The 27948-nt window shown below is 36.5% G+C and overlaps 1 protein-coding gene across 1 annotated transcript in view; it reads right to left on the reverse strand.

Annotated features, from left to right (window-relative positions):
* The window catches only part of tulp4a (TUB like protein 4a), a 130390-nt gene that overhangs the window by 74496 nt on the left and 27946 nt on the right, over window positions 1–27948 (reverse strand). The window contains exons 2-4 of the mRNA XM_039747780.1: window positions 25702–27203; window positions 8844–8972; window positions 4915–5076 (exon numbers count right to left, since the gene is read on the reverse strand). Of these exons, the coding sequence (XP_039603714.1) occupies window positions 4915–5076; window positions 8844–8972; window positions 25702–25953 (543 nt within the window). The 5' untranslated portion in view covers window positions 25954–27203. The remainder of the gene's footprint in view (window positions 1–4914; window positions 5077–8843; window positions 8973–25701; window positions 27204–27948) is intronic.

Here is a 27948-nt window from a genome sequence, read left to right on the forward strand (position 1 = left end):
ATAGAATAATTAAACATGTACTACAAAGATATTTCAATGTTCTCTAAACGTTTTGAAGAATCGGCACTAAGCTTACAGATGGCTTAACTTCTATTACAGAGCTGATTGTATGGCGATCGGTTACTTGGGGTAAGAAAAGCACTGACTGCAGTGACGGCTACGCCAATATAGATTGAATATAAAACAGAAAGAGAAAATAACAACTCAGCTAAAAACGGAGCGACAAATTTCGGCAAAAGTTAAATGCTTGTGTCATGAGCACGAGGCGGCTAAGCAGTGTCTGCAACGGACGAGGCCATCCACCGTGCATAAGCTACCTTACTGACGGGCGGGCGAAGGAGCCACCGATTCTTCCTCTGCCCAGTGCCACCACAAGCCTAGAGCCGCCCTGAGTACTGCTGCAATAAATTATTTCATCGAAGTGAAACACATGTTTAATAACGTGCTTTAACTCCTATCATCATGAAAATGATATCACGTATACATCTCAGTGTTTGAGTTATTCAGAGAACTGTAATATCACGAATGTCATGGATTCTGTGTCTAGTTGGAGGAAGAGAGCCGGTTTAAGAAGCAAGTAGTGATTCCCACACATAGGCACATAGAAGATCAAATACAAAACAAAGCATTTAACGTGCAACTTTAATTATGATGTGATTTGAGAAACTGCTTAATTAAACGATTTTAAGATGAAGTTTATGATGTTCTACTTTAATGACAAAATAAACTACGTGATTAAAGTGGAAATGTCGAGATTGAAGTTGACATTTCGTGCTTTTTCCCCACTGTGTGCCTTTTTTCTCTGTACCCTAATAAGCTTTCATATGACACTCAGACAGTGGGCTACAACTCGGTTTTTCACGGCGACTTTGATATGTGACTTCTTTTTTATTTCCGGCACTGTGCGATTTTGTGAATGTGAGCTTTCAAGTTTCTCCAACACGCTATGTCACTCGATCAACTACCTTTTGTTGATTATACTATGGTTTATTTGAACAAATAGTATGTTTTTCCTTTGCCTCCACTTGGTATTCGCTGAAATTCTTATATTTTCCCCCGTGCTTTTCCTATTGTCTTTTCACAGAAGGCTGCGCTTAAGGGCGATTTATATTGATTTGCATATTCAAAGAGGCGTAATTCTGGGAGGAGTAGGGGGGTTACATAAAGCGCATACACGAGCGTTAGTTTTCACGCTAATCGGGATTTATGTAGTGGAAGAACGTGGAAGTTGGAGTACGCACAGATTCCTGCATCTGAATTTGCTGTGTGTAAGCACATTTCGGCTTTTGTGCTTACGCCATGTTATAGTGCGAGTTCTACGCACGGCGTTATACACGAGGCCCCTGGTGTCCTAGTTATTTCAGTTAGGTACAAAATTACTATGAACTCATTTGAAATATTATTGCAATGCTTTTCACACAACATTGAAAACAAAGTACACAGCCAGCATGAATATGATATACAGTAGGTAAGTGAGCACATGTGAACAGTAGAACACACGTAAAGTTTTCAGACATTGCAGACTGACAATGAATGCAATGCAAGAATACACAGTGGTCTTTCTTTGTGAGAATGGAAGGAGCAAAGCAACTTGTTACTTAGCCATAAATGAGGCACAATTTGGAATGATTTGATTACAGCTGTACTGAAATAGTACCACAGGTTTTGAATTTCTTACACATAATCACACACACACATGTGTTTTATGGCAGATGTGTACACATGCAAAGAAAACCAACAGTGTCTGTCGTTTCTGTGAAAACTTTACAAGTGAGCTGCATTTACTTGTCTATTACTTGTCCAAAATGAGCCATCCTGGGTTTTCTCCTTTCCCCATTTAAACCTGTCTGATCTGTACACTATGTATACTGACAGCATTATTAGTATATCAGATACTTGACTGCATCATGTGTTATAAGTAAGAGCAGGCAAACTCATTGATGGTCAGTTGTTGAAATGCTGATGCCCTTTCATGCAATGAAATTCAAAACAATGTGACGAGTCTGGAATTAATTTTTTTCTGCTCAAGTTGCAAATATATATATATACAAGATACTACTGCCTAACTGCAGAAAGATCACACTCGATTGCCAGAGAAAGGTCAACTGATCCATGATGTGATCTGTGAGCCTTTCACAAGCAATATGAGAAAAGTCACTGCTAACAATATGTTCACATTACTTTCCAAGATGGTAGAAGTGGGCATTTCCCACTCTGTGCTTAAGAGTAGCGGTATATGGGACGTTTCACTTTTGATGAGCGTTCGCATTTCAAGGAGCGACCCCGTATTTTACATCTTGAAACACCATGACTCCACCCTTCTACTTGGATCAAGATAATCCTGATTTTTTGGATCGCAGGTATCTTAATTCAACTAAAAATTGTGAACAGCACATTCGGAAAGCTTGATCCACATCAAAACCAAGACTGGATTATATGATCTAACCTGATTTCAGAATCTTTTATTTCTTTGAAATAATCCATTTTCAAGATTTGATTCAATCCAATAAATAACTGCAATTAGATAAATTCTGAGCAACAGGGCCTTATGAAGGGCTCCATCTCCGCCAAACTGTTATTTGGTAGTCTTCCCTGGGTTGCAATGGTGCCTCGGATTCCAACAGAGCTGTATGGGTTTTTTTCGTTGGCTTAGCCCTACGTTCCATGTGGTTTTCCCTGACTGCCTACCATTCTTCCTTCCCATCAGGAAGATGTGGGCTTTGGTGAACTTGTGTGTGCCATGTCGCAGGGTCTGTGCGGGCTGCTGTACTGTTATGTGTGTGCTATGTGCTGCTATATCTGGGTTTGCAAAAAGAAAATATTTTAAACACAGGTTTTTGCCAGCAGATGGCCATAAATCCTGCTTAATATGACACTTGTAGCCACCAGGTAGCGCATCAGCTCCCCAAACATGACACAGACAGACTAAGTCTTTTTTAACACATTACAGAGGCTTCCCGGCTGGGTAAAGGTCTTCGCCACCATCCGTCACACATTTCTAAGAAACAGAAAATGCAATAGCTCCTCATTTCTCTCCCTGAAGGCAATCATCCAGTGATAGCATCTAACTTGTTATCCAGCTACTGAATGTTACAAAAAAGCCAGGCCATGTTTTTCATAGTATTTTGTCCTCACTTGGTCTGTTTCCTAGTTCTTGTTCTGATGTTTCAAATGGTTAGATAATTGTAAGTAATAACCATGGAAACAGACTGCAAAAACAATGTAAACAAAAAGATCATGCATATAAAGCAGTCAAGTCTAAAGGGAAAAAAACTTCTTTAACTTTCTCCACATTTGTATTGCACAAACTTTTCTTTTTTTTTTTTTGAGCCTTTCAAATTCCACTGCTTTCATAATCTGCTCTGCATGTGAATAACGCCAATGTTTGTGAATGTGTTTATGAAGTTCTACATTGTCTTTTACTCTGTCCTTTAATTTTGAGCCCGATTAGACATGCTTTGTTTCAATTCCACTTGTTACAGGCTGATAATTACTTTCCTTATTTTCTGAATTTGCACCCAAATTTTTTCTTTTTTGCTCTTTTTTCTCTCCAACACTTTTGAGTCTCTTTTCTCCGCGCTGCTTTCTTCTTCGCTTAGTCAACATTTCATTTATAACGTACTGTCCTTATATGCTTTATATGCGCGGAGACCCTGGATCTGTGTGTGCTCAAATCCTTTAGATTTGATTTAGAATGTTTTGCTTCCCGTTGTCTTGATATTGATTGTAAATAAGGCGTGTCTTGCAAGAATCTCATGTTCTACGTTATCATGAGATGGTCCTGGGTCAATCTCTTGGCACAATGTCTCATGTTTAAGATCCTCGCAGGTCTTTTAACTGTCTTCCATGATCTTAATGTGAAGATCTTGTCTCGACACCCTACTGTTTCTCTCCAGGATTTTTTTTTATAATAGAGAGAAATAAACTGATGTTTTATTAACATTTATTTTTCTTTCATGATGCCTTCTTAAATGCACTATGCAAGACATTCTTACAGCTCTAATCCTCTAAAAGTAAATATCCTGATTAGGAAATGTAATAATAATTAGTATTAGACTGATGGCGTTTACCAGACAACACTACCTTTGTTTTTACTTTGCTATTTTAATCTTAGTCTCGACTAGGTGTAGATAGATAATTGATTATACAATAATATACACAGCTTTAACAGGGGCATGGGCCAATCATGTATTTACTATTAAATTATTATGTTTTTTTTTTTTAAAGATATAAGAGAGTCAGATGAGAAAGAGAAAATGTAATGAGATAAGTTTCTTACTGAGCATACCATTATTTTTTTTGTATAACTATGGGGCTTTGCCCCTAGCTCGCTTCGCTCGCCAACCCCACCCAGGCTGCGCTAAGCACAACCACTTCACGTCTCTGCCGCTCGCATATGTGGATTTCACTTTCACCAAACAACAAATCTTTTAAATTCTCACGGAAACGCCTCTTCATTGGGAAGAAATACTACTTTTCCCTGATGGCAACACGAATTAGAAGATCTAAAAGTCTCAGACTTAAAGTTTAAATCTGAACAATATATTCAATCTCTTTTCGCTGTTCCATTATTTCACCAAGTAATAATTTCCATTTGTTTCCACTAATGTGATCTTTACTATCATTTTTTTGAGACTTTCAAATTTTAGTACTTTTATTATCTCTAACCTGATCTGCATGTGTATCGCACAGTTTTTGAATTCTTTACAACGTTCTACTTTGTCATCTATCCTTTGTCTTTTATTTCCGGCCCCATGGCACAAAGTCTTGTCTCGTGGGACGTGAAAGTATCTCTCTGAAAAAGTCAAGTCTCGTCCCAGGATTTTTTTTATTATAATAGAGAGATGTGAAAAACAGCTACAAATAAATGGTCCCTGTAACAATGTAATAATGAAAAATTAATTACTATAGTACCTGCTGATCATCCGGTGTCCATATTCCACATGTAATTTGACTTTCCAAATTTATTTCAGAGGACCAGTGCCTTTGTCCACTCACTGATCCAACCAAGACAAATCCATCCCGGTAAGAGATTAAAGCCTGAGTTCCATCGTGACTCCAAGTAAAGTCACTCACCTTTAAAAGTGATAATGGAAAATTATCAGAACAGTTTAAATGGATCATACAGTATAAACTAATATCTTCAATTACATGACTACAAGCAGAAATTGTCACAAAAACAGAAGGTAAATTCAGTTATATAGCACGTTAAATTATTAGTATATACATTGGTGTGAAAAACTATTTGCCCCCTTCCTGATTTCTTATTCTTTTGCATGTTTGTCACACAAAATGTTTCTGATCATCAAACACATTTAACAATTAGTCAAATATAACACAAGTAAACACAAAATGCAGTTTTTAAAATGTTTTTATTATTTAGGAGAAAAAAAATCCAAACCTACATGGCCCTGTGTGAAAAGTAATTGCCCCCTGAACCTAATAACTGGTTGGGCCACCCTTAGCAGCAATAACTGCAATCAAGCGTTTGCGATAACTTGCAATGAGTCTTTTACAGCTTTCTGGAGGAATTTTGGCCCACTCATCTTTGCAGAATTGTTGTAATTCAGCTTTATTTGAGGGTTTTCTAGCATGAACCGCCTTTTTAAGGTCATGCCATAGCATCTCAATTGGATTCAGGTCAGGACTTTGACTAGGCCACTCCAAAGTCTTCATTTTGTTTTTCTTCAGCCATTCAGAGGTGGATTTGCTGGTGTGTTTTAGGTCATTGTCCTGTTGCAGCACCCAAGATCGCTTCAGCTTGAGTTGACGAACAGATGGCCGGACATTCTCCTTCAGGATTTTTTGGTAGACAGTAGAATTCATGGTTCCATTTATCACAGCAAGCCTTCCAGGTCCTGAAGCAGCAAAACAACCCCAGACCATCACACTACCACCACCATATTTTACTGTTGGTATGATGTTCTTTTTCTGAAATTAGGTGTTCCTTTTACGCCAGATGTAACGGGACATTTGCCTTCCAAAAAGTTCAACTTTTGTCTCATCAGTCCACAAGGTATTTTCCCAAAAGTCTTGGCAATCATTTAGATGTTTCTTAGCAAAATTGAGATGAGCCCTAATGTTCTTTTTGCTTAACAGTGGTTTGCGTCTTGGAAATCTGCCATGAAGGCCGTTTTTGCCCAGTCTCTTTCTTATGGTGGAGTCGTGAACCTTAATTGAGGCAAGTGAGGCCTGCAGTTCTTTAGACGTTGTCCTGGGGTCTTTTGTGACCTCTCGGATGAGTCATCTCTGCGCTCTTGGGGTAATTTTGGTCGGCCGGCCACTCCTGGGAAGGTTCACCACTGTTCCATGTTTTTGCCATTTGTGGATAATGGCTCTCACTGCGGTTCGCTGGAGTCCCAAAGCTTTAGAAATGGCTTTATAACCTTTACCAGACTGATAGATCTCAATTACTTCTGTTCTCATTTGTTCCTGAATTTTTTTGGATCTTGGCATGATGTCTAGCTTTTGAGGTGCTTTTGGTCTACTTCTCTGTGTCAGGCAACTCCTATTTAAGTGATTTCTTGATTAAAACAGGTGTGGCAGTAATCAGGCCAGGGGGTGGCTACGGAAATTGAACTCAGGTGTGATACACCACAGTTAGGTTATTTTTTAACAAGGGGGCATTTACTTTTTCACACAGGGCCATGTAGGTTTGGATTTTTTTTCTCCCTAAATAATAAAAACCATCATTTAAAAACTGCATTTTGCGTTTACTTGTGTTATATTTGACTAATGGTTAAATGTGTTTGATGATCAGAAACATTTTGTGTGACAAACATGCAAAAGAATAAGAAATCAGGAAGGGGGCAAATAGTTTTTTACACCACTGTACATTTGAACAGAACATTTTAAATACACAGAAAGAATGGAGCTCAACATTAAAAGAGATATGAACCACAAGAATTTCACATCATTTATCTGACAGGATTAACCCAACCAAACTTAAATGTATTTAATTTCTTTTTGCCTTTAAAAGATTATGCCCAACCTATGGTATTTCAGAAGAACACAGGGTACCTTTCACTATTTGCATTATTTTATATCTGAAAAATTCAAAATGCTGTCTAAACTTCATATAAATGTTATATAATTGGTTGGTGAAGATGTGAACACAAGTATGTTCTCTACTAAATTTTAATGGGTAAATACACAGAGAGATTAAAAAAATAGAAAAAGGGACAAATGTACATAATACAGCTGAAGGAAAAAAACACTTTTCTTGCAAAGCTGTTACTTTCTTGAGGCAGAACCAAAAAGACATGAGAACTTGGCAATATTACTATGAAACTTGAAGTCTGTCCAAGGACTTAATTTCAAAAGACAGACAACTGTTAGTTTGTCATACCTTTTGAATATATATCATTTTAATCATTATTCTTAGAAAACTTTTCAATGCTAATATATATATATACTCATTTACTTAAAAACGTGTAATATATCTCATCAATGTGTAAAATGGCTAAAAGAAAATAATTACTGTTTTTCCTGAGCAAACCCTATCTACAGTTTGATTCTGGTAAATTAAGAATACAGCTAGCCTTTGCACCATAAGCCTATCAGTAAAGAAATGGGAATTCACTACACTGACATATTTTTATACTTTATGTTATTATTTGAGTATTTTGTATTATTTGATTACCTTTGACTTGCTTATTCTATTGATAATAAATAGCTAAGGTAGAATCAAAACAATGACAGTTTCAGATTATAATAATATTTTAAGTGTTATTAACATTATAATGTATAATAGGGCTGCCAGATTGAATGTAACTATTCAAATATAATCTGAATGTAATAGTCTTGTTAAAAGGCAAAACCTGACATTCAATTGTAAAAGAATGGTTGTTTGTTTTACCTCTCATTAATTTTGACATCATGTTCCTCCTGCAGTATTTTGTTAAAATGTTTTTACATATCCATCCATCAGCATTTCATAATTTGAATGATAAGCTTAACACCTTCATTAGTAAAAACACAGCAACACCCTTTCACAATACAGCTTTTTCGATGCCATTTTTATGCTTTTTGATCACAGGTGTACTAACAGTAAAATTTTCAAAATATCTCCAGTACACTAAAAGTATTGTTCTGCTTCTGATCCTGTTCCGATTTACTCTTAAACAAGAAATTTCTAAATTACTGTTGTTTCATGCTAAGATACTCTAATTAATGAAAATAGAATATAAGAATAATTCTGATTTTCAGTTTTTTATTATAAAGCTTTAAAATCACCATTTTAGACAGCATGCTTAATTGTGAGCAATGCACATTCAGCTAATCTGGCCAAGATGCAGCATCACACTCTGTCTAACGTAGCTGCTGGCTTGACATACTGCCTAAAGCAGTGAGGCATTATCCAAATATCGAGGTATTACATTTTTGCTGCATCTGTAAAAGGGTGAGGGGGACGCAAGATCCCATTTAGTTTAATCTCATATTTTATACCTTGACTCTCACCTCACATCCACAACAATCATCCAGTGCTCCCTGCTGTAAACTCACTAACTTGGATCCAAAATGCCCTATCTACCTTGAACCGACTGTTTTTTCTATGCTTCTTTTAACTATTTTAAATATTGCTCTATACGGTTTGCTAACTTAAAAGTAAAATGCTGCAACACTCTTTGCACTTGGCAAGTCAAGAAATATTATCTACCTCTAAATTTCATTTTTTAGTGTCTTCTGGCAAACTTATCTGAAGTCTTTTAAATTATGGGACTGGAAAGATCGTATGATATTGTACAACCTACTCATTACAAAAATAATAATGAATTATTCATGTAAGTATACTTTCTCAACTTGCAGAATATCATCAATACTCCTTTAATATATTACTTTACCTGAGCCCCTCGGTCATTGACAAGTTCCACTGACCACCTGCCCTCATACTGAATCCAGACAAATATTCCACCATCTGCATCACATGTGGCTAGTTTTTGAAAGGGCTCATTCCATCTCACCAACACAACCTAAAAATACAGAACATATCTGGTCAGAGAAGATAAAATAGAAAATAAATCCAAATTTCCAAATCAAAACAAAAACAGGCACCATAATCAGGTGACTTGTAAAGCATATATAAATGACCTTTTTCACTCCTAACAGAGTGGAAAACACACCTTTCATTTTTATGTGTTTTTATTCACAAAACAATTACTTTTGTTTCATGCATTAAAATTTATAATTTGCTTTGATTTTAAGTCAAACCATTAAAATTCCCACTTTAGTGAAGTGGGTTCTTAATCCTTTCGCAGAGAGGAAAAAAGTATGGATGGTAGAAAAGCCTGAAGGTGAAAGAAGGCACAAGAAAACAGAACAAAAATATGTTGGTTGCACAGAAATAGGAATGATGTTAAGATTTGTTACTGGATTCCAGTTAACATTCTAGATAAATAAAATTTTACATTTATGTATGATAATTGGTACACAAGTTTTTCCATCAAGGCCTGAAAATAAGAGTTTTCATTTGCCCTCTTTGGTAAGCAGTGTAATAAAAGTCTGTACAAAGGCCTTCATTTTTAGAGAAGCTAGAGTGATCACCTTATTTTCACTTAACACATACAATGCTTTTTAAACGGGAAGAGAAGCTGTGCTGTGAGATGTTGAATGTATGTGGCTTATGGATAATTAAGAGATCAGTGGTACCATTCCGCCATAAAGCAAGTTCTTAGCTTCTATGGAATTTAGATTTGCTGTGATGACTGGTCTCAAGTGTGAAGCACATATTTGAGTATAATATTTTTACAATTTAAGTCTAAGTCTGCTGTGCCCGATCAAAGACCTGAGCTTAGAATACTGTTAACGCCATTCTTGTATATTGCAAAAGACTACTAAAAGGTATATGGTATTAAGAAGAGCATTCAGCCTTAGAAATGTCAGCTACAATATCCACTTTGATAATAATGTAGATAAATAAGGTACAGCCCATAGTAGACCAGTAGGTGAAATGTTGAGGGCAAGAGAAATGTGGAGTTTGGTGGTGTAATGTTAGTGTTTGTGTTACATTTGAATCTGGTAGTGCAAAAAAACAAAATATACTTTTGGTAAGGAGAGTTGTTTGAGATATGGTGAAAAATTAAAAATGCAAAGTCAATCTCCAGAAAACGATTAGAACACTTTTAAATTTCATATCGCATACAGTATCTTTTAGTAAGAGGCATGAACAAAAATGAAGGGGATGTATATAATGTGAGGCTGGAAGCTAAAGAATGGAAAAAATAAAATTAATGAGGTGCTGATAGAAAGAGGTAACTGAGGAGAAAAGGAGATCCTATAAGGAGTTACAGAAAATAAAAGCAGAAGGCAACAAGGGGATTTATAAGGAAATAGAGTGAAATGATAAAAAAAAAAAAAAACAGTTGGGAAACAGCAAGAAATGAAGAAGCAGGAGTTTGTAAGTGATCTGCAAAATTAGGAAAGAAAAAAAAATGAATGTGTTTAAGACCACAAAGGAGATGGGAAAAGATAGGATGCAGAGCAATGGGTGATAAAATAGTTGATCCAGTATGACAGATGAAATTTCTTTTCTGGTAAGCATAAACAAAGTCTTAGCATTATTCTAAATATTAAAGAAAAATCTGTTAACACATTTTAACATAAAACGCATTTTATCACAAGACATATAAAGCTGTACATAAAAACTAAACTAAGCCAAACATGCAATAAGTGAACCTACTCCTTTAAAGACATCAGGCAGAGTGATGTCCAGTGTGGCCTGATCTATGAGTCAATGTTGGCTCTGGCCCCCTGCAACTCTGCATTTGTTTAAGTGGGTTTGACAATGTATTTATGTTTAAAGCTGACAACATGGACAAGAAGAAGGAAAAAGCATTTTCTTGTTCTGCGTTTTCTCAGAAAGGTCATGAGTGAGTAAAAAAGAAGCTACTCATCAGTTTAAGCTAAATATGTGAACAACTACTATCAAAGCCATGTGAGTAGTAGAGCCAGTAAGTGTTCAGGCAAATAAGAGGTGCACAATTAACCATTAATGCATTTTTTATTTGTTAAAAAAAAAATAATTTCAGTCTAAAAGTAAATACAAATACATTATATTTGTACCTACCAAAACTGTCAGAACAGAAATTTCACTTATAATGTTATATGGATTTCTGGCTGTACCTACATTACCTGAATGTAGAAGATGTGTATTTCTTGAAGATGCTTTAGGTAGTCGTTTGATTAATAGTAACAGGATTAGGATATACAGTGGCATGCAAAAGTATGGGCACTCTTGCTTAAAGGGTCTGACACTTAAGTGAGCAGAACATTAATAGATCACCAAAAAGCATAAAGTTAAAAGATGAAATTTCTTGAATATTTTAAGATTACATTTTACTTCCATCATTCACAAGTACAAAATACCAAAAATAAATAAATAAATAAAAATTCATCCCTGCAAAAGGCTTACACAGTAATTCTGCAAAAGTAATTGGGCTGTCTAGAATGCACTTCTATTTTGATACCTATACCTAAGATTTTTAGGTCAGAGGACTGTGAGGGCCATGGCAAAACTGTTACCTTGGGCCTGTTAAGGTATTCCATTGTAGATTTTAAGGTGTGTTTCAGATTATTATCTTGTTATATAGGACCCGTCCACTTTTTAACTTCAACTTTTTTTTTTTTTTTATAAACAGATGGTATTATGTTTGCTTCCAGAATTTGCTGCCATTTATTTGAATCCATTCTTTCCTCTACCAATGACATGGTTCCTGTGCCACTATCTGCAACTTAAGCCCAAAGCATGATCGATCCACCCCATGCATAATAATTGGAGAGGTGTTCTTTTCCTGGAATTTGGCACCCTTTTTTCTCCAGACACACTTGCATCAGGCTTGTTTAGATGTTCATTTGCAAACTTCAGGCACTAAATTTTGTTTATGCAGAAAAGATCTTCTTCTGACTCTACCATGAAGGTCATATTTGTTCAGGTGTCGCTGCACAATAGAACAATACACCATCACTCTAGATTCTGCTAAATCCTCCTGAAGGTCTTTTGCAATCAAATGGGGGTTTTATTTGCCTTTCTACCAATCTAACAAGCAGTTCATTCTGAAAGTTTTCTTGGTCTTTCAGACCTTCACTTGGCCTCCACTGTTACTGTTAACTGCCATTTCTTAATAAACATATAAACGGAGGAAATGGCTACCTGAAAACACCTTGTTATCTTCTTTTAGCCTTCTCTTGCTTTGTGAGCATCAATTCTTTTATTTTTCAGTGCTAGACAGCTGCTTAGAGGAAACAATGGCTGCTGACTGTTCATACAGGTTTGAGGAGTCAAAGAATTTATACAGCGTTGCAATTTGCATCACCTGGGTTGTCCTAACAATGACAGTGAGCAAACCATAGCCCTAGTGAGCTAATTAAGGTCTGACGTAACTTTTCCATGGCACTCCTTTTCTTTTTGCACTGTACAATTGTACAAAACAAAAACAATACATTAATATTGCATAAAATGCTGAAAGGAAATGTGTCATCTTTAACTTTATGCTTTTTCATGATCAGTTCATCTTCTGCTCACTTAACTATTCTCATGAACAGACATTTTAAGCAAGGGCTTAAACTTTCGTATGCCGAAATTAACAGAGTTGATGAATGAGAAGAACAAATGGAATAATGATAATCATTTTGAGTAAATCACAAGTAAAATATACTGTAGCTGAATCAGGTTATCCCATCAAATGAGTTTTTGTTTAGCTTGGTCTGATTTTCTGACTACCTACACTTGATTCAGTTTTAGTATTACTTGGTTTCAATACAAGCGATTAACAACCATCTATTTTTTAAACTGTTTCCTGTCCAGTTTATTCAGGGAGAGACAATTTCTCACACTGCAATATCAGGCAATAGATAAGAACCAGTTCTAGATGGTATGCCAGTCCATCACAGAGCCTACACTTGGTGATAAGAGGAAAATTTAGTGATATCACTTAATCTAGTATACACAACCTGGGGATTTAAAGACAATGTACACCAACAAAGGGAGATCAAGCAAATGTAACAAAGAAAATGACCAGGTCCATAAACTAAATTTAATTGACCACTCTTTGATTTTTGTAATTTTAGAGATATGTCTTATTAGTCTATTTATTCATTATAAAGCACTATTAAAGGAATACTCCATCCAAAAATTATATATTTTTTAATATATTACTTATCCCATGTAGTTAGTAGTGATGGTGGAGAAAAACATGAACAGGAAACACATTACCATAATACTATACAGTACTTCTGAACTGAAGATAGGGCTCTTGACCAAAAAATGAGGAGGGGAATCAAATGTTAAATTCAAAAGTGCGGTAAAATCTCCACTGATTGTAATCTTGCTGTTTTTCCTGAGTTTATTATTGCTTTCACAAAGCTAACTTTCAAATCATACTTTTCTTATTCATGTACCCTCCCCTACTCGAAGCTTGACAAACTAAGCAGCAGCATATTGTGCTTTGTGCAAATGATTGTATAAAGTTTGCTCCAGATCATAGTTCTAATTTCATACAACTTATTTCTCATTCATAAGCTGTAAACCACACCACAGATTCACGGTTCTCCTTATTACAAAACTTCAGAGATTTATTTACTAAAATTAATTATTATAACATACTGTGCTCTGGATAAAGTAAAACTCATTTTGAAAACTGTGAGAGCTAAACATTGTTTATAACTGCTTGTATCTCTCCTGAAGTCAAACAAACACACAAAATCACCAGCACAGGTTTGCTAAGTGAGAGCAGGCACATTGCACCAATCACAAAAACTGGAAAACTCTGTTGTGCAGTACTGAAATTCTCCTCCCTTATAACATTAAACATCTACACCAGCAGTGCTCAGGTAAAATGAAAAATTTGTCTACTCCATGCTTTCAGATTATTATGAAATGTTAAGCAAAATTTATGAAACTTTTATAATTTTACTGAAATGCAGCAGTGCACTATGTTTAGCATATGAAAATATTTACAACTGGAAAATGTGTCATCAGTGGTAAAGAAATTATGTTTTAATAAAGTAAAGGGCTCTGGCCCCTGCTCGCATCACTCGCTAACCCCCAGGTGGGTGCTACGAGCTAGCCACATCGCGGATCTGCCGCATGCATCTGGGAAAGTAGGTGTACAATTTAAACATTGTTATTTTCATGGGAATTGTTACATTGATACATAACAAAACTATTTTACATTACAGCGAGAAATTAACCATAGTAAAAAATAGTAAAACGTAATAAATTTAAAGACAATTATGTTTCATGTTGCATTATAGGTATTCGTTGCGTTATATGTTTTTGTTGTTAGGCTTTGATTAACACGCAAATATTTTTTGAATTTACACTTTTACTGTAAAACTTAAATAAAAACAATTTTTTGAATTAACTTTTTGTCAATATCGCATTGAATTTTGATTCCGTGTTTGGAGTTACATTGTGACAATGCAACGTATAACTGCCTGTGAGTGAATATCGTTTCTTCCTCTAATAAATAAACTTTTTTTAATGTTTGTCCCTGTGATTTGTTAATTGTCATAGCAAAAGCTATTCTAACGGGAAACTGTAAACGTTTTAATACGAATGGCTTAACAAGATCTCCTTTGGTGTCTAATGTTATCCGTGGAAGATGTACTACATTACCTTTCTTGTCACCTGTTAAAATTTTACATGTCAGAATTGTTCCGACAGCATAGTCTATTGATATGCATTTAACCAATTTGCCGTGTAACCGATCAACAATTTTCGTGTTAATTTATTTGACTTCATTGTTTCTCCGTGCTAGGATTGCCCGTGTACTCATTTCTTCTGTTGATAACTCTTTGGGATAAAATTCTTCAATAAGATTTCAACATACGTCTTCTTTTATTGGGAACTTAAAGTGAGGAAAAAGTAAAAATTTATAAGAGCTGATAGCACAGAAACTGTGTCTGACAAAATGATTCACACAAATGAGAGGTGAGAAGACCGTGGGTGTGGTTAAAAATGGTTGTAAGGAGGGCGCGGGTTGAAAAAATCTCTTGGCAGTAGTCCTGTCTCGTGGGACTTGAAACGAGACTATTGCTAAGAGATTTTTTCAAGATTGTTTTATAATAGAGAGATGTTTCACATCACATAGTGTAGATACCTTGTCTATATCTACATTGATTTTTTGTTATTAGATTTTTGGTTATTTGTATTTCTGGGGAATAAGGAGAAATATCTGGTATAGATGAGGGAAATACAGTATGTGGCTAGAGATCTTGTAGGTGTGTCTTTCACATTTTACAGACAACAAAGTACATCTAAATCATACTTTATAAAATATAAAAATTAAATATACATTGGCTATTATTAATTTAGTCACAGAAATATTAGGTTTAAGGATAAATTTACTATACATTTTAAGTCTGCCACAACACACTTGTTTTTCATATGTATTGTAATTAAATCAATTATGTATGACTTTACAAAAATTACTACAAGAAATGGGTTACTAAATCCAATTAAATCCGCCACAAAGAATTATAGACCATGTCATTTGGTAGTGATCTAGTAATATACTACACAGAATTAAATGAAAACAACAAAGTGCATAAATGAAACATGGCTAAAAATCTCATATCCTCAACTCCTGGTACATCGTTACAAATCTACTTCACTTACACCATTGGACAAATTTACACAATTTCACATCATCTGCAGCACTAACACTTCTAAGTTATTAAAAACATGGAAGTCATTGGACGCTCAGAAAAAGCTTTTACACATTGTCACAGTCCTCCTTGCTAATCAAGGCTCCCACTTAATAAGATAGGAAGATTATATGCTACATTACTCAGAGCAGCTGAAACTGAAACACATCTCCAACGCCATAACAGCTGTTGGCTGAGCACATGAACTTTCATTTTTGGGTTCTGAAAACCAGCAAAATACCAGTTACTTATGAGCCAGTACCTGAGAAAAAAAACTACACTAATCCCTGTCCTGTCAATTAGATCATTAATATTCTTAATAGGTGTGGTTTAGAAGGTGGATAGATGGATGGATGGGTGTCCAAATATGAAGCAGGTATTTTCTGCCCTATGAAGGGCAGTTCAATTGGGTGTTGGAAAATTCCAGTCCTTTTATTTACAGCTCCTCTGAATAGTAGGTGCAAAAGTACTCTGTCCATCTGGGCTAAAAAACCAATGGCAATGCAGTTATTGTTAGGACAAATGCCGTCACTATACACTGACCATTGTTACAATATTTTAAAGCAGCAGCACTGACAGGAGACAGGAGCAGCATGGGCCTAAGCCTTTCAGAAAAGGAATCAAACTGTTCAATGGCAGGTGTTTGTGGAATCAAGTCCCAAGCCGACTTCTCATGCAAGAGAGATTTATCTTGGCACTGTTCTAGGACTGTTTACTCAGTCGAAAGTCAGATGTTGGTGAATTATTGCTTGAAAGTTTAGACAATCAGATGTCATGCAAGGAGTGATTATTGTAAAAGTGGACCATCTTTCATCCATTACTGACATTAACTTGTTGGCTTTGAAGCATACACCGAGCTGGAGCAGCCCATGACTGGAAGATGCCTGCATCGATTTTAGAGTCAGATGTTAAGTATAACTTGATGGCATAAATGCATCTCTGATAAATCATTGGTCTTGGAATAGATTCCATAAGGCTTATACTGTTAACGGCCTCCTCAGTCAGTATTAATATGGTGGAGATAGGAGGGCCCAACTGTGTACTTCTAGGGTTGAAGATGCATCGAGTCCCAACAGTACCGACTAAAAACTGCAATGTACAGCATGACTACGTCTCATAATAATGAAAAAAAAAATTAAACTGTTGCAACTAATTAGAAAAGTATATGCAAAAGAGCAAACGGATGTCACCTTATAGTGGAGACCTCCTGTGCATAAGCATGTTTTTTGGCTGCAGAAAAATCAAGACTTTTTTTTTTTTTTTAATTTAGGCAACCTATAAAGGCACTGCTGTCCAAACTGTCACAAAAATATCACTGAACTCCACCTAAACCAATGTTAAAACTAATTAATCAAGAACATTTACTTAATAGCAACATTACATTCATTTATATTACATTTCATTCATTACCAGCAACAACTTATCCAGAACAGGCTCACAGTGTGCAACACTACAAAGTACCATACACATCTACTAAAATTTAAAAATAAAATACTACATTGGGGAAAAGATGACTAAAATAATCAACAAAAGTACACTGATTTTTGTTTTTCATGCACAATAAAATTTGGATCCCCCTTGCAATACTAATAAACCTACATACGTTGTAATAGCTTACGTATTAAATTATTCTAGGTGCTATGGAAGTAGCCAAGAAATAGTCATATTTGCCATTCTGCCAAAGAAGCGACCTATAAATTGCATTAAACTTACCTAAAATTAATTGATATCTGGCGGAGTTGATTGAGCATTCTCTTTTTTCTCTTGAGTTGTCAATTTTAAATACATTAATCAGTAAGATTAGCCAATTACTTAGAGTGCCCACTAATGAACTGCCCAAAATGCTTATTGCACAAAATACAATAGTCTGTGGCGTTTCTGTAAAATGAAATTAACATACAAGCAAGAGCGATGGAAAAAAAGGCACAGAATATTCTTAAAAGCATTTTATGTTGACAATGCAAATGAAGTTTCTCACTGATTTTAGCCAGAGTTAATTACAATAAATAATGCATCAAAATAACAACTTGTCTCGCACAACTAGTTTATCATAGTCTTCATGAACTTAATAATTGAAAACTTATATTTTAAAAACTAGGAAGTAAATATTTTTAAAATCAACAACAAAATTCAAATGTTCAACTTTTGTTTGTTTAGTAAAAAACGTGGGTAATTACTGAATTAATAAAACAGTGCAGTACCTTCTGAGATTGCTCAACTGACAGTGATTACTCCTTCTTTTGTACTGTTAACAGATTAAATCATACTTCATCTGTCTACTTTTACTGGAAACATACATTTTCATGGACATAGCCAAGGTCGCATTGTTTTTTTTTTTTAACTTTAGTATTGTCTGGCACAGCTAATTCTAAAAGTCCAAAAATGTGAAAACAGCATCAGAAAAGCTGAAAAAGAATTTGCACCATGAAAGGTAAATACACAGTGAAAGAATATGTGAAACTTTATCAAAGTTTATGCAGGTAGTCTGTGAAGAATGTTTGACTATTTCCTCAGATAGCGGAACACAAGCCTCTGTTCCAGTTAGGTGTAGACATGCCCAAATCACCTTGAGTTATGAAAAACAACTTTTCACACAGTGTTTAAAGTTGGATTTCTCCTTTTGCTTGATCACTGTGTTTATTGCATGTTTTTGCTATTTTGATTTAGGAGTTCCTAGTGTTCATCTATGACATCAGTGTCACCTGAGAATATGAACTTAGAATATTGAACTTAGAAACAGGTCAAAATAAGACCTGATTTGGTAATAAAATATTATATGCAAATCAAAAGGAAACTAATGCAGATATACAATACAACTGTTTAAGGGCAAAGACACAGTGCTACAAAAAACATTCATTGTACCGAAATTTTATTGTACTGATTGAGGTCATTTATGTTAGGTAGAATGCCTAGATGGGGCTGGGCGGTCTCATGGCCTGGAACCCCTACAGATTTTATTTTTTTCTCTCCAGCTGTCTGGGGTTTTTTTTTGTTTTTTCTGTCCTCATTCGCCATCGGACCTTACTTTTAATCTATGTTAATTAGTGTTCCCTAATTTTAATTGTCTTTTTTCTCTTTCTTCATCATGTAAAGCACTTTGAGCTACATCGTTTGTATGAAACTGTGTTACAAAAATAAATTTTGTTACTGTAATAAATGGGATTACCCAAAGCAACAAGTGTGATAAACCTACTATAAGAATGTTAAGTGTGCAAGGTGCAGATTGTATAATTACATACACATTTTAACTAACAATATCCATTTAACTATGCTTGAAAAATGTGTACAGCTATCTAAACCTGTAACTAAAAAAACCTTGGTAAATGTCCCAATTCAGCTATATGACTGCCACTCTGTAGAGCTCCTTTCTTAGGTCTATTCATGATGATTTTTCAGCCTCAGTGTTCATAACCACACAAAACACACACATTCCCACTACCTTTTAAAATGCTGCCTCTATTTGCACAAGATTAAAAAAAACTTTAAGGGGCTCTTAATTACATTAGTGTATTTTAAGACAGTACAGAAGTTTGACAACAAACTGCAATTAGTTATATAGTCTTAAATTTGCACTGAAAGCTGACTTTCCAAATGTAAAAGGTATCTTGTATAAGCATTCAGTTATTTGAGTCTTCTTCGTTCGGCTGCTCCCGTTAGGGGTCACCACAGCGGATCATCATCTTCCATATCTTTCCATCCTCTGCATCTTGTTCTGTTACACCCATAACCTGCATGTCCTCTCTCACCACATCCATAAACCTTCTCAGGCCTTCCTCTTCCCTAGCAGCTCTATCCTTAGCATCCTTCTCCCAATATACTCATTATCTCTCCTCTGCACATGTCCAAACCAACGCAATCTCGCCTCTCTGCCTTTGTCTCCCAACCGTCCAAACTTGAGCCGACCCTCTAACGTACTCATTTCTAATCCTACCCATCCGCGTCACACCCAGTGCAAATCTTAGCATCTTTAACTCTGCTACCTCCAGCTCTGTCTCCTGCTTTCTGGTCAGTGCCACTGTCTCTAGCCCATATACCATAGCTGGTCTCACTACCATCTTGCAGACACTCCCTTTCACTCTTGCTGATATCCGTCTGTCACAAATTACTCCTGACACTCTTCTCCACCCATTCCACCCTGCCTGCACTCTCTTTTCAACCTCTCTTCCACAATCCCCATTACTCTGTACTGTTGATCCCAAGTATTTAAACCCATCCACCTTCACCAACTCTACTCCTTGCATCCTCACCATTCCACTGACATCCCTCTCATTTACACACATGTATTCTGTCTTGTTCCTACTGACCTTCATTCCTCTACTCTCTACAGAATATCTCCACCTCTCCAGGGTCTCTTCAATCTGCTCCCTATTATCGCTACAGATCACAATGTCATCAGCAAACATCAAAGTCCACGGGGGCTCCTGTCTAACCTTGTCTGTCAACCTGTCCATCACCATTGCAAATAAGAAAGGGCTCAGAGCCGATCCCTGATGTAATCCCACCTCCAACATGAATGCATCTGTCACTCCTACCGCAGACCTCACCACTGTCACACTTCCCTCGTACATATCCTGTACAACTCTTACATACTTCTCTGCCACTCCCGACTTCCTCATACTATATCACAACTCCTCTCGAGGCACCCGGTCATATGCTTTCTCCAGATCCACAAAGACACAATGCAACTCCTTCTGACCTTCTCTATACTTCTCCATCAACACCCTCAGAGCAAACATAGCATCTGTAGTGCTCTTTCTTGGCATGAAACCATACTGTCCTTACTTCCTCCTTGGTAATTCGTTGCACATCCTGATTCACTATCTCTACATTATCCAACCTCTTCTCTCTCCCGTTCTCTTCATTCATCAGCCTCTCAAAGAATTCTTTCCATCTGCTCAACACCCTCTCCTCACTTGCGAGTATGTTTCCATTTTTATCCTTTATTACCCTAGCCTGCTACACATCTTTTCCAACTTGGTCCCTATGTCTAGCCAATCGGTACAGATCCTTTTTTCTCTCCATAGTGTCCAACCTCATACAACTCACACCTTTTCTTTAGCCTTCGCCACCTCTCTCTTCACTTTGCACCTTATCTCCTTATACTCGTCTACTTTCTGCATCTTTCCGACTATCCCACTTCTCCTTTGCCATCCTCTTCCTCTGTACACTCTCCTGTATTTCCTCATTCCACCACCAGGTTTCCCTTTTCCTCCTTCCTCTTTCCAGGATGTTACGCCAAGCACCCTTCTTGCTTTCACCCTTACTACATCTACTGTAGTTTCCCAGCTGTCTGGTAACTCTTCACTGCCACCCAGTGCCTATCTCACCTCCTCCCTAAACTCAACCTTGAAGTCTTCCTTTTTCAACTTCCACCATTTGATCCTTGGCTCTGCCCTCACTCGCTTCCTCTTCTTGATTTCCAACGTCATCCTACAGACCACCATCCTATGCTGCTTAACTACACTTCCCCTGAGACCACTTTGCAGTCTTCACTCTCCTTCAGATCAACTCTTCTGCATAGAATGTAATCTCCCTGTGTGCATCTTCCTACACTCTTGTACGCAACCCTATGTTTCTCCCTCTTAAAATACATATTCACCACAGCCATATCCATCCTTTTGGCAAAATCCACTATCCTCTGACCTTCTTCATTCCTGTCCTTGACACCATACCTACCCATCACCTCCTCGTCTCCTCTCTTCCCTTCACCAGTATGCCCACTGAAATCTACATCAATCACCACTTTCTGTCCCTTGGGTACACTGTTTATCACTTCATCCAACTCACTCCAAAAACATTCTCTCTCACCCATTGCACACCCAACTTGCGGTGCATATGCACTAACAACATTCATAATCACACCTCCAATTTCAAGCTTCATAATCATTACTCTGCCTGACGCGCTTTTCACCTCCAAAACACTCTTGACATACTGTTCCTTCAGAATAACTCCTACCCCATTTCTCCTCCCATCCACACCTTGATAGAACAATTTGAATCCACCTCCAATCCACCTGGCCTTCCTCCCATTCCATTTAGTTTCTTGCACGCACAATATATCAACCTTTTGTAATTTTATTGAAGAATAAATTCAACAATGAAATTTGTTCTGTGCTATTTTTAAATTTTAAAGGAATGAAACTCATGTTTTTAATGTGACTTCAAAAAATGCTAAGAATTTAAAAAAAGAATGTGCTGTCTGTATAAGTATTCAGTCCTTGTGTTATGACAGTTATACAGATGAAAACCAATCGCTCAACGGGAACTCAATTGCTTTTACAACTCGTCTAAACTAGCGTATGCTTAAAATAACTGCCACATTTTCCAGATGAAAGCCTCATATTCAATTAAGAGATCATTACTCAAGTTGTGAATCTAAAGAATAGTTGCGAGAAGTTAAAAATAAAAAAATGAAATGCAGAAATTAAGAAAAATGTTCATAATCCAAGTGTTTGAATGTAGCACTGGCCATTGTTGATTCAGTTATTATAAATTATAGATGCTGCCCATAAAAAGTCATTCTCAAAAACTCTGCCCAAAAAGAGTAACTGAATTCTTGCAGAAGGCCATTCACCCCAACAAAGCCCAGTAGTCCCATTTACTTAATTCCACCAAAATAACAAAGTACTACTGTGTACCAGACTACTTGGTAACTTACTTTATGTGCCTATGATTCTATGTATGAAGAAAAACTTTGTAATGTTTGTGCAAAATTTACCATTAACAAGTTTCCAACAATGTCGCTGTGTTCTTGTTGTACTCATTTTAAAATAACAGTCTCAATCCACTGTAATTCCCTTCATAATTTCAAACACTTCAGTCATCTTTAATCTCATTTTGCTTAAACTCAAAAGGTTCGGCTGTGTTAATCTTTTCTCATAACTCATCCCCTGCAGCCTTGGAATCAGCCAAGTTGCTATTCTCTGGACTTTTTATAGTGCTTCTATGTCTTTTTTTGTAGCCTAGATATTAAATCTGTATACAGTACTCCAGATAAGGCCTTCAAATACCATATAAAGTTTTAGCATAAACTCTTTTGAATTGTACTCTACACATTGTGTTATATAACCTAACATTCTGTTAGACATCTTAAAAGCGTCTGAATACCTTCAGGAAGTTAATTGTGACTACTACGCTATGAATCCTAAATCCTTCTCATAAGCAGTACTTTCAAATTTCATACCTCCCATTGTGTATTCAAGTCTAACATGTTTACTTGCTATGTATAATACTTTGCATTTACTTACAGTAAAACTTCATCTACCACAAATATGCCCAAGCCTATATGCTGTCCAGGTCCATCTATAATGATTGAACAGATTCTAGATCTTCTGCAAATTTAAATGTCCTATCCAACTCATTTATATATATTAAAAATAGAAGCAGTCCTAGCACTGATCACGAGGGACACCACTCTTAACATCTGATTCTGATTATGTCCCTTGCACCATCACCCTCTGCTTCCTATGCTTTAGCTAGTTCTACACCCATCTAAACACTACACCCTGAACTTCCCCTAGTAGCTGAGATATCAGCAAAGGTGAGTCAACCATATGAAGAATGTTGCCTAACTATAGCCTGTATGGGAGGGGAACACAAAAGAAGACATTACTCAAAAAAACAAAAGCACAGCTGATATTTGCCAAAAAATGTGAGAGTGATGCAAATATAATGTGCAAAAAAGGAATTAGTCAAATTAAAAGAAAATAAAGCTTTCTGGTCAATGTTCAAACGATGTGTACAAAGCCAATGTACTGTTCACACTTGAAAACTACATTTGATTAACCCAAACAACTGTCCAGTAAATCTGACAGGAAGCATGGACCAAATATCAACTACAAAAAATTGGTACATATTTACAGAAAAAATTAATACTGTTATTGCTGCAAAAGGTTATCTACACAATATTACAGTGTAGGGACAATAAAAAACAAACAAAAAAAAACCATTAAAACAATGATCTCCAACTCTGATCCTGCAGTGCATTACTGTGGCTGGTTTTCATTCTAACCCTTTTCTTAATTACTGACCAGTTTCTACGTCTAATTCAGTCTTTTGCCTTAATTTTAACTGACGTGAAAGTCAGTGAAAGTGGGTCCATGTTCCTTGACTTTGCAAAAGGTCAGTGGCTGCAGATTGCTGGATCCTGGTTCCAGCACCCAAAGCTACATTGTTGGACTTAGTACTTCAATACTGGTGGTGAGGTGAAGGAGAATTGTCACATCCTCGTGGGTAGGTGCTAAAGGCTCCTACAGAACTGCAGGGTGTACAGAAGTGCCCAGTTTGTGAATTCTGACCACAGACTTCTTGTTGCTATTCTGAAGATCCAGCTTAGGTCCAGTAGGCTTCCACCAACTAGAAGAATGTGGCTGGACCTGGCCAGACTCCAAGATCACAGCCATCAGCAGTGTGTCTGTCTGCAGAGAGCGTTGACCTTATCAAGAGGTTTACTTATCTAAGCAACAACATTCATGTCTCTGCTGACTCTACCCATGAAGTCAGTAGACAGACTGGGAGAGCATGGTGGGGTTGGGGTCATGAGGTCTCTGGAAAGGGGCATGTGGTGCTCCTGATATCTGTGCAAAAGGACGAAGGTCCAAGTCTTTAGAGTCCTGGTGCTTCCTGTTTTGCTATATGGCTGCAACACACAGATGCTATCCAATGACCTGAGATAAAGAATGGACTCATTCGGTACTGTGTCTCTTCAGAGAATCCTACGGTATCGCTGACTTGACTTTGTTCGAACGAGTGGTTGCTCACGGTGTCCCAAATGAGACACATCACCTGCATTGTCAGTTAGTGTTAGTTATGGCACTACAGCCATATGGCACGATTCCACTAAGTTGATCCAGCTCGCAGGGTCCTCATTGTTGAGGACCTAAGCAGTTGGACCAGGCCAAGAGAATGCCTACATAACACCTGGCTGCAGATTGATCGCCATTTCCAAAGGGTGGGACTGGACCTCATGTCTGCCTTATGGGTTGCCAATCAGGATCCCAAACTGTTCCACTGTGTGGAACAGCATGGCAATACGCTGTACTAGTGCATGCTCCCCAGCCTGACATGACCTTAGCAGCCAAACAATAATGACATACAAAATGAGTCAACAGAGGACCAGAGTTTGAGACCCCTAAATTAAAACAAATACTTTTGTGCTATAGTATGTTATAATAAAAATATTCCAAGGAAGAGAAAAAAAAAAAATATCAGTGTAAGGTTTGTAATTCAATGACATTAGAGAACTAGTCGAAGGCCTGAATACTTTTGCAAGGTACTGCCTAAAGACTTTTCTTAGCAGTACACTGTATATTCTCAACAAATACAGCATTGTACAAGTTTAACAGTAAATACACTAAAATTCAATTATTGTGACTTATAAAACAGTTCAATTGTTCTTTAACATTAAAACACTGTTACCAAACTTAAAGGTTGAAGGTATACTACTTCCGCACTGGCTCCGATTTTAAGCCAGTAAGAAATTATTAAATACAACTTAGCCTGGCAAAGCATGCACCAGAATCAGCACAATACTTCAAAAATAACATTTAACAGTAAAACATTTAAATAAGCATGGAAAGAGTATCATAAGAAAAGATGTTTGAGAACAATGTTCAAGATAGAGTACAGAGAGATAGTTTATGAAACTTCGATTTATCCATTTTAACCCAGTTAATCTACTGTATATTATATTCACTGGAGGCAGAATCTATTACTGACAGCATACGGCACTAGGCAAGAACCATATCTGCAGATGGTGTATTTTGCTTAGTAAACTTACACACACTGGGCAATTTGCAGCCACTAATTAACCTAATGCACATTGAAACCAATGTACTAAATTTGTGAAACAATATGGTTTTACATTGTGCCCTCCTTGGCATAAATTTAAGCAGGAAAAAAAAATTATGTAATAAAGCACATTTCATGATTATATGTCACACAATTCATTACAATGAAAGTGAAAGGTGAGGAATATGTCTTTATACTAATTTTCCTAACTAAAAATTAAAAGATTATAAAAGAAAAAAAAAATTAATAGAAGCTTTTAATACCTACCTCACTGTTATGACCTCTCAAATTGAAATTGATTCGTTGTGGTGTACTTCTATCTCTTCTGCAGTGACTTGATGTGAATGTCACTCCAACAACACCTCGACCATTGCCAGTTGCAAGCCATCCTTCCTCATAATAGCGTCTCCGACAAACTGGCTTCTCCTTTTCACTCTTAGGTACCCGGCCTTTCCATGAGAGGCATAAAATATTTGAGTCACTACAAAGAACTGGACCATGTTCCACAGCTGCAAACATGCCTAAAGGTAAATTCAGCACATCTGCTGAAAACACATTCGAGAGGTGTATTATAATTAAAAATAGTTTGTTAGTTTAGTCTCCAAAACAGGTCCGAGGAGAAATGTGACAGAATATCAAATGCATAGTTATTAACAGTTTCTTAGTTGTTAACAGTGCTGACTGAAATAGAAATAAGAAAAGAATTCAAGCTCATTAAAACTATTTCAGTCTACTTTAGCAGTAGTTAAACTAATATCCACTGATTGGGCTATGTTCAGTTTCCACAGATCTTCAAACCAATGTACTGGGAATGGAATACTGAAGAGATCTTGTGTAATCACAAGAAAAAAAAACAAAATTAAATGCTTTATCAAGGACAGATTGTTGGACCCTGATAACAGCTTTTATGAGAAGCAAACAGGACATCAAAATTGCATAAATAAAAAAGGCACAAGAATGTGTGAGTCCCTAAAATTTATGGGCTATTCCACTTTAAATCCAAGTCACAAAAGAAAAAAAAAACAAAAACATTTTCCCGCAATCAGAGAACTGATGCGACTGAACTTTCCCATATACTGGTGCAAAGAGTACTGATAATTCTTGCTTCCATTACTTCACAGTCTTCTATGCTTTAAGCACAGTAATTTATCCAGCAATGTTAAATCGCAAAGGCAGCGACAGCAGTCTTACAGACCTTTCAACATCCCAATTGCTTAAAGTTAAAAAAAAATGCTGTCACACAAGATAGACATCTACCATGGTTTCAGCAGCACAAAACTGGGTACAAATGTAGCCTGGGGAAGATTTCAGGCTCAGCTTCAAATGTAATCCCTATTGAAATTGTCCTTAAGATGATGTTTATCTTGGTCTTTTGCTAAGAAGGAATTAATTGTCCTTAGTTCGTTGTGCCATTACCAAGCAAATGCCCAAAATTTAATACCATTGTTCTGTCAATAATGGGGAGGGAAGAGGAAAAAACTCAGTCTCTCCAACCTCCAATAAAATGAAAAAGAAAAGAATGCAAAATCCAAGTAGTCTATCCTCAGAGCCTTTTAATCTGCAAACCATGTGATCCAATCGAGAACATCCTAGTCCAAACATGTGTCCTTTGCTCACAAGTCAACTCTGAAGCCACTCAAGGCTTATGTCACTGCGTCAACTCCATGGCAATAGCAGCGTAAATCTTACTTCACTGGACAATGTCATTATGTTACACCACAGGTGGCCAATAGATGAACATTCTTCAGAGGCAAGTGTAGGACAACCTCCTATAAAAAAGTAAAGAAAAAAAAACAAAAACAGTGAGAGTTAAAAGAAATGCACCATAAAAGTAAAAGCATGACATCAGGCAATGTATACAATGTAAGCCAATTTATGCCTGTCTAGCAGTTACAATTAATAAATTCTTTCTTACTTGTTTAAGTGGTTTGCTACAACAATGAAGCAAGCTTGCAAGTAAAAACAATTTTGCTGAACTTCAAAGAAATTAGCCTACAAATTAGCACTCAAACTAAAGCATTAAGTATATTTTGGAGAAATATCAAATATGAATAAAGATATGTGAAAAAGCACTGAAGAGAGAAGTTTAACAAACTTAACAAAATGAATTGCTTGAATGATGAAAAGCAAGGTTGGTATTAAAACCTGCAGCAAAGCATACAAGGAGAACAAATGTTACCATGACATGAAGGTAACATAGATGTAGATGTGAAAGTAAAACGACAGCACATAATTGCAACATGCAAATGATTCTGAAAAAATGAAAATTCACAAACGCAAGGCAGATACCACAAGAAAATAAAAGAGCTAGTGAAATTCTACGTCATTGTTCAAAATGCTTACAACAGGTTGCCAATTATAATTAATCATAAACAAAATATCTCACTTAATAAAGATCAGAGACCATAAAAAAAAATCAACAGAATTTGCATAAACAAATGACGAAACAATGAAATGATTTCAGAGCATTGCGGTGTTCCCAGGCTAAGAAGGCTAGAAGATTACCCAAAATGT

This window comes from Polypterus senegalus, chromosome 3 (genome assembly GCF_016835505.1).
Source record: "Polypterus senegalus isolate Bchr_013 chromosome 3, ASM1683550v1, whole genome shotgun sequence".
NCBI classification, from domain to species: Eukaryota; Metazoa; Chordata; class Cladistia; order Polypteriformes; family Polypteridae; genus Polypterus; species Polypterus senegalus.